Source organism: Anoplophora glabripennis, unplaced genomic scaffold (genome assembly GCF_000390285.2).
Source record: "Anoplophora glabripennis isolate ALB-LARVAE unplaced genomic scaffold, Agla_2.0 scaffold3273, whole genome shotgun sequence".
In the NCBI taxonomy this organism is placed as follows: domain Eukaryota; kingdom Metazoa; phylum Arthropoda; class Insecta; order Coleoptera; family Cerambycidae; genus Anoplophora; species Anoplophora glabripennis.
Window position 1 is genome coordinate 1 of NW_019419347.1, and position 8,871 is coordinate 8,871.

General features: G+C 31.7%; 1 protein-coding gene across 1 annotated transcript; it reads right to left on the reverse strand.

The window, feature by feature from the left end:
* Positions 1-1,063: 1,063 nt before the first annotated feature.
* Positions 1,064-4,587, reverse strand: LOC108916492 (P-granule-associated novel protein 1-like). The gene is made up of 2 exons (XM_023456870.1): positions 4,484-4,587; positions 1,064-2,223 (listed from the first exon to the last, which is right to left on the reverse strand). Exons 1-2 carry the CDS (start codon positions 4,489-4,491, stop codon positions 1,260-1,262), a joined length of 972 nt encoding a protein of 323 aa, XP_023312638.1. The 5' UTR covers positions 4,492-4,587; the 3' UTR covers positions 1,064-1,259.
* Between the last annotated feature and the right edge of the window lie 4,284 nt (positions 4,588-8,871).

An 8,871-nucleotide genomic window follows, 5' to 3' on the forward strand; every position in this document is an offset into this window, starting at 1 on the left:
TTTCGAAAATTATAATAGAAAAACAAATGAAGTCCAAACAAAATGGCCTCGGATGTTAACTTTGTTAATTTAAATGGAATACCTGTATATTTTTACATATTTGTATAGAACGTTCTCTGTCGAGCATAGTCTTATAGGGTTTGTTGGGTCCATCTCTAATAATAAGCGAGAGAAAAAAGAAAAGAAGGTTTTTTATTAAGAAATTAAGGTATCTTGTAATTGTTAGACTTCTTTGCAGCATTTCTGTCTTTTTCCAATTACGTAAAGATTTACAGATTTAGTTGTAATATATTTTGACATATCGGACATTGATATGGTCCAAAAGGTATTTTAACTAAATCTCACTAATTTAGCCGTGAGAGGCCTAATTACTCAAGCACAATGTTATATGGTAGGTCGTGACAGTGACAGTTAATGTCATGACAACATCGTGATTGTTTAATGGTTTGTATTATTATTTAATTAAAATGGTTTACACAGAAGTAGAAAATTGAAATATTGTAGGAATTAAAGTAGAGTAAAGATCTTCTCCATAGTCTACTTTAATTCCTAATAATATTTTGGTTAAATCGATACCATTTGGGTTCTACTCTTGAAGTACGTAATATTCGTTATTAACGTATAATTTTATTATTTTAACTACACCATATATTTTTTCTTTTTTCACAAGTGGCAAACAAACAAATAAACCTAGAAACATTTTGCAGTTGTCTTTGATATTTAAATGCCTTTTATACATGTTTAATGTATATCTTTTTATTTCAGTTTCTAAAGCGAATTTAAGCAATTCAGCAATCACTTATGTCATTCACAATATTATTGAAGCAAATTTATAAAACCAAATTGCGTAAGCATCAGGGTATCTCAAAACTAGATAATAGTATTTTTCTTTAATTTAATTATTATTAATATAATGTAGTTGTTTTCAATATAGTCCATAAATATATCACTTAATTAATATTGTAGATAGCCACGAATCCATAACTATTCCGAAAATTTGTTGACATGAATAATATTTTAATTTAAAAGTTTATATGCAAAAATGGATCGTAAAAATAATGTTAGGAAAAAGTTACTACTTACCCAACTGATGTTTTATTTTCAGAATCTACAATTAATTATTGACAGGCAAATATATTTCCGAAATTTAATTATCAGACACTTTAAAACTAAGACAAATGCAACACGAATATCGCACCACGGTGCAGAAAAGTAAAAGCCAAAAATCATTTATCATAACTTTATACAAGTAGAAAAAACTATGAGCACACTGATGGCTTATCAATGTCCGGATAATGGTACCATATGTCCTCTATTTTAACTGGCATCACCCTTACTTCCTTTTTCTTCAGTTCACCCATAAAAGATATAACATCTGGACATTGTAGTTCCATAGAATCTATACCAACCATTCGCAAATCGGGTATACTGGTCACCAGATCGGTGACATTTATAGTTTTCAATAATTGCCTCGGTAAACCAATCGAAGTCAACGACTTTACAGGCTCCAGAACATCGAAATTTAACCTCTTCAAATTTGTGTTGCTTAATGACAGCCGTTCAAGATTTGTCAATCCGCGCAAATTTGCACTAAATGTCTTTATCGGATTGACGTCTAAGAATAACCGTTCCAGACTAGAAAGGTCCAGAAAAGCGTCATCATCTATTTCTTCGATGTTATTTCCAATTAGACACAAATATCTTAGGTTTACTAATCCTGTGAATAGATGTCTTTGTATTCTAGGTATAGTTTGATTAACAATTGTTAATTCCCTCAGAGCATTCAAGTGTTTAAAGGCGCCTTTCTCAAATTCTAAGCCATAGTTGGACATAAAATTGACAGACAATAGATCTTTCCCCTTCAACGCTTCACTGGTGATTGTTGGAAGGATGGAGTTGGATACATTCAAAGTGGTAATACTCGATTGCAGTGAAAAACTTTTTATAGTGCTGTCTAATATTAGCAGTTGCTGAGCTTCAGGGAAATTTTGCAACGTACTGCTTTGTACTTCGGCAGAAACTGAGATTAACTGAATTTTGTCAATTTTATTTTGAACTTGACCTTTCACGTTAATTACTTCGTTCTGTTCGATGCTGATATTTTTGCAAATTATATCTAATTTAGGGTAATGGGCGAAGCTTTCTTTTATCTCACAATACACATCCCCTTTAACAGTCACCAAGAAGGATAAGGACATTAATAGCAGCACCAAATGTTTTTTCCTGAAAAATAAGAATCTCTTAGGCTTTGTTACACAAATACACTGTAAAAAATTTCCGAGTTACTGCTAACTATCAATTGAGCGACTTTGACTCTATTCTGAGAGACCAATTTATTGTTGATTTTTCTCTAATATGATTTAAATTTAACCATTATCGAGTAAAAAATACTCGGACTTGGTTTTTAATTGATATACAGTGTTGAAAATTAATAATTCACTTCGCGGGGCCCCCCTCCTGTCCTGGCTGAGACCCGCCGACTAAGGCCTGTTCTCCTGGCTATCACACCGATTTTTTACTGTGTACATAGCCTCTCTAAACTAAATTTAAAACCCGTTAAATTACTATGGAAAAGATTGTATTATTAGCATGACAGTGTATCTGTCAAGTTGCCTATATAGTTATTTTTTTAGCATGCCATAAATATTCATATGTATAACCACATATCTTTAAAAGAAAAATGAAAAAAATACCCTTACAACTTTTTTATTAAATTAAATTTGAGCAGTTTTGGTGACGAAATGTAGAAGATAATGGGCATTGTTTTGAGTCAAGAAATTGCAAAGAAAAAAATTTATTAACCGCCAACCGATTGCCCCAAGAGGTTGATTTTATAAATTTGGTTTTGCATATCGACGAATAATACTTAATGTTTAAAATGAGGCACCACATTTGAAAGGTCAAATGAGGTGTCTCATGACCCTTGTTTGTATCAAAAACAATCGTCGATTTCGTCATTATATGACAGAACGGCTCTTAAATGTATATCACTAGATGGCCTTTCAAAATTTAAAATTAACGTGTTTTAGGATTCTTTTTGAAAAGTCGTCCAATTTTTAAATATTGAATTTATTCCATATATTTGTACATGCAATTTTTTTTAATTCGAATAAAAAAATAGAATATAAAAAAATCTCATTCTATAACCAGTCTCATAAAGTGACCGCAAAAAAAAAGTTTTTCCATTTTTGAGACTTTGACAGAGACGACATGAAAAATCCTATATTCTAAAAATATCCAAAAACTCGTCATGAAAATGAAAATGAACATCACTTTCAGTTTTTTGAAAATTTTCGGAAATCACCCTTATTTACGAGTTGAAAAGACAAAAAAAGTGAACAAACTAAGAATAATCAACAGTTGTTAATCCCCAAATATTTCTATGTTATCAAAATAATATTATGAACGTGAAAATATCTAATTTCGTATTTGATACGGTCTTGTCCGGATTGAAAATCAACCCATAATGTCCCTAAAGGGGTGAAATCATCCCCTAAACGCCTAATAATGCAAAAAATATATTATTAGTTAAATTTTTTTTTCCTTTTCTTTTATACGTGTTAATTGAACCGTTAATAACCTACAATCACTAGATCCGAAGAAAAATACCCCTAAATGTGGGTAAAACCACCCCTAAGTTCAACCATCGGCTTCAAAGTACATAAAATAATTATAATGCATGATAAAAACAATGTTTCGGAATATATTCATTAGAATAATTTATACACAAGTACCCCCATACCCATATCAATCATCCCTCTCAAGGGGTAAAATCATCCCCCAAATATACAAAAATTGTAGATAATGTGAAAAAATATTATTTTGATAACAACATAGAAATATTTGGGTTTTTACAACTGTCGGTGATTCTTAATTTATTCACCTTTTTTGTCTTTCAACCACTAAATAAGGGTGATTTTCGAAAATTTTCGGAAAACTGAAAGTGATGCTCATTTTCATTTTTCATGACGAGTTTTTGGATATTTTTAGAATAATTTTAGGATATTTCCAGTCGCCTCTGTCAAAGTCTCAGAAACAGGCGGATTTTGCGGTCACTCTTTGCATAGTAAAAGACGATTTATTTGAGAAATTTTGGAATAAAATAACTCCACTCTTTCTCAGAAAACACTTTTTTGATTTATAAATAAAAAATACCCTAAAGAACTATAAATGTATTATTTTTATATATATTTTTTAAAACTACATCTCAAAACGAACAAAATGAAAAAAAAAAGTTGATGGCATCTTTAGTTTTTGCCAAGTTTCATGTATTTTTTACCCCAAATATTCAAATGCCCATAACTACTTGAGTGGTTGAAATGAAAATTTGAAAAAATTCCCGAAATATACTCTAAATGAGTACTAAATAACACCAAAAAATTAGGAAAATTAAAAATGGTCCGGTCACGAGCTCAGCGATTGGGCATCTGTTAAATATTCACATAAACTAGAACTAAATTTAAGCTGACAAAAAACTACTTACGTTGTCATTTTTACCGCAGCGCCCTGATGTTTAACTCAATATGTATGTAAATACTGTGTTTTTCATTTATAATGTATATTACAATCAAAGTTGAAAGGTTATATCTAAAGTGAACCCAAACATAGTTGGAAAGATGATAGTGTTCATTTTCCAATTATTTTGTAAACATCCAATCATTTGAAGTAATACGTAATTCGTCATTCAAATTCCCATAAATGTTTATACTTTAAAATTTTCCTACGAAACTGAAATGTCGAATTATGCGATTTATAATCTCTTACAAAATTATATTTGATTAAAAAGGAAATTTCAGACCACCTGCCACCACCCATATAACGTGCCAAGTATTGCTCTTTGGCACGTTATATTAACTATTGAATACTAAATCAGGTAATGCATGGTAGGCCAAGAAATATAGAGTTGGACGCGACTTTTTGTTTCGGCAAGCTGAATTTATCACTATAGATGCTAAATATTATGTACAATAACATATTAGTTTCCACAGTCATAAAAATGGGGGGAAGATTGTTTACAGGCTGGTTAATTGTATAATTTTTACGTAAATTCACGTTTTTCGCTTATAACTTTTTCCGTTCATTTCCACGAGAAAACAGTAAAGTATTCTAGATTTTGTGTGAGTTCTGATAATAATAACGCAGTTTATAAATGTTTAATTCAAAAGTCATAAATAAACTTCTTCTGTTTATAACTTTTGATCTAATCAATATTTTTTGACGCTCGAGGGCTAGTTTTGTAGGTCTTTTGAAGACGAAAAAAAAGTACTTTACTGTTTTCTCGTGGAAATGAACGGAAAAAAGTTATAAGCGAAAAACGTGAATTTACGTAAAAATTATACAATTAACCAGCCTGTAAACAATCTTCCCCCCATTTTTATGACTGTGGAAACTAATATGTTATTGTACATAATATTTAGCATCTATAGTGATAAATTCAGCTTGCCAAAACAAAAAGTCGCGAAATGGTCATTGCCCAGCTTATTTTCCTGGCCTAATGGAACAGTACCAGCAAGTAATCTAACAGAAAACAGTAATAAATAAATAATAATAAATGATATACAGAAAAATAAGTAAATAATTTGTTTTGTTTATTCACTTGATTTTTACAGCATATGACATACTTGAAGTCTTCTGGCTAATCTTCGAATACTGGTATCAGAATAATTTTCCCATAATCTTCTAAATGTTAAACCAATATTTAATAAATCATGTAAAAAAAATTTAATACAATAGNGCTCGATAAAGAGTGGAAAGCACATGCTCTATTAGACTTTTCTATGCATGGTTTATCAGAACATTGCGAAAATGCAGAAAAGTATTGGATTATGGTTTTTAATTTAAAGAATTCAATAAACCAGCCAGTTTTTCCAAATTTAAAAATAGTTATCTCATTTTTACTTATATTACCATTCTCGAACGTATCAGTAGAAAGACTTTTTAGCAATTTAAATGATATAAAAAGAGATACACGTACGAATTTAGATAATTCAACAATAAAAGCTCTTTTACACACAAAAGAAGGGATTAAATTAAATGGTGGCCTATTAAATTTTGAACCAGATAAAGAAATGTTTAATACTAATATTTGGACAAAAAAATGAGTATTAATAAAACTGTAGAATTTGGTTTATTGTTTATTATTTCTAATATATTTTTCCTTTGTTTAAAAGTATTTTTGTAATGTACTATAATATAATATGTGCAATACTTAGCTAAGTACCTAATGTTTGTAAATATTAAACATGCCATATTAAAATGAATAAAAGAAAACTGTATAGATCCCTTGTTTTATTTTAATTCTTTGAAATCTAGTAGAGATCGATTATTATATGTGCCGCCTTGTAAAAAAATTGTAATGTGGGTATTTGTGGGTAATGGCGAATCCTGTAAAGGGTATTTCATCCGGAAGCCATTGGCAACTCTGCTCGTTACATTCGAATTTTTAATCTATAATAACATTTACACTTTCTCGTATCTTATTTTCAATAGGATATTTATTCTTTTGGGTCATTTACTACTCAAGTATAATGCTCTGAGTCGGGCGGTCCCTACGTATGCGTCAGGGGTGGATATGTGATCGTATGTCTCCGACAGATATGCTGCCAGGAGCACCAGGATTACGCGTCAGTGCGTCCACGTCACGTCGGACACCCGTGCGGAGTCTGATTCACGTTCTGATGAGTTGCATATACCGGACGATTAGAAATTCGGTTTTAAACTAGTCACAAAAAATTAAAGGATAAAAAATTTATCGACGCGTTGCTACGAAAATATATCTCACATAGAATTAAGTTTGACTAGAAATTTAAGTTGGCTGCATTGGTGTTGAAATGCACATTGAATGATTGAAACCGTGAACTTACAATAAACTTATACCGTGAGCGGCAAAAGGATGGAATGTATTTATTTAAAAATCAGATGGTCGTCATTTGAAAAATCGCTCGGACCCCTTCTGAAGCAATTTTCATCTATACAGGGTGGAACAAAAAAAGTTATGAAATCAAGGCCAACTTTTTGATATGGAAACCCTACTTTTTTGTATTTTTATTCAATTCTCAATGGAATTCTGGAATAATCGCATCTGAATATAGAATATGGAAAAATTTCAAAAATTACTCTCGATACGTAAGGACTGTAACGTCAAAGTCAGTGACTGGTGTACCTTCTGCTAAATACATTTTGTGTTTTTCAAATATTTAAGCACTGCTAATGAATTTAATTCTTAATTTTAATTTGTTTGGTACAAACTGACAAAGCCAGAACACAACAAGAATAATGTGAAATATTCAATAGCAAATATCCAAATCATACAATCATTCAAGCTACTGTAAGAAAAATTTGCAAAAAATTCAGGATTATAAACTAATTCAAACAAACAGAGTTAAATTAAATGTTCAAATCCCATCCAATGGTTTCTCGACAATACCCAAGACTATGTACAAACTCATCTTGAACATTATTTAGTACGTTTCTGTCAATATTCCTAATTTCCTGCCTGATTCGGGTTTTTAAGTCCTCGATGTTTTGCGGTGGATTTACATAAACTTTGGATTTTAAATAACCCCATAAGAATTAATCCAAAGGAGTGAGATCGGAGGCCACTCTATTGGTCCCCGTCTTCCAATCCAAGCCCAGGAAAACATTCGTCTTAATAACCTCGGACTGATCGAGCAAAATAAGGTAGCACGCCATCCTGTTAAAAATACAAGGTCTCGCTTGTCACGTCAGGTTCATTTGCGTTTGGAAAAATTTGAATGAAGGTGGGAATTAGATCAAACTGAAGGAAGGCCAAAAACCTTTCTCCCGTGAGGTTTTCTTCGAAGAAAAATGGGTCAAGAACCTGATCATTGATTATGCCTGCCCACACATTCAATTTCTATGGGTACTGAGTATGTGCCTCAGTCATCCAATGAGGATTGTTTTGACTCCAATACCTGCAGTTTTGGCGGTTAATAATACCATTCAAACGGAAAGTTGCCTCGTCTGAGAAAGGATTTGCCGATGAAACCGTGGGTTGCGGTCGAATAATGTTGAAATAGTTTCACAAAATTGGATGCGGCGATCAGGATCATCTTCGTTGAGTTCTTGTACTAAATGAATTTTGTACGGGTGATATTTTTCTTCCTTCAAAATACGCAAAACTGATCTTTGGGAAATTGCATTTCCCCCAGCAATATCTCTGCTCGAGCTTTGAGGATTTTCTTGCAACTGCAATAAGATATTTAACTTAATGTCCTCGTCTATTTTCATACGACCTGTTTTGGGGATGTCTTTTATGTGACCAAATCTCGAAATTTCTTGGCAATTTTGCTTAGTGGCTTGATTGATTGGATGATCTGGATACTTGTTATTGAATATATCTCACACTTCTTGTTGTGTTCTGGATTTGTCACCGTGTCCCAAATAAATTAGAATTTCTATCCGCTGCGTTTATGTTAGATGCGCCATCTAGTTAAGTAATTGCACTGTCCTAAATATTAAAAAATAGTAGTAGTGAGCAAGGTACATCAGTTTCAACTGACTGACGTTACCTATTTAATATTTAGTTGCTTGACGACGGGTGCGGATGCGTGTTTTTCTGGAGTTTTTTAAGTTTTTTGTTCTTTACAAAAAAAATCATGAAACCGTGCTAAAAATTTGTAAAATAACCTGGCTCGTAATTTAAATAGTGACATTTAATAAATTCTTATTTTATTCAATAAAATTATGCGTTTTTAATTAAATTATACCTAAATACCTTATACAGGTTGGTCCGAATTGTATGCAGGAAACTTCGAGGATAGATAGATCTCTTGAAAATAATAGGAGTTTGCCTTATATAGGTCTGGAACGGCCTCGTTTTAGAGATACAGGGTGTTGAAGTTGTTAAAA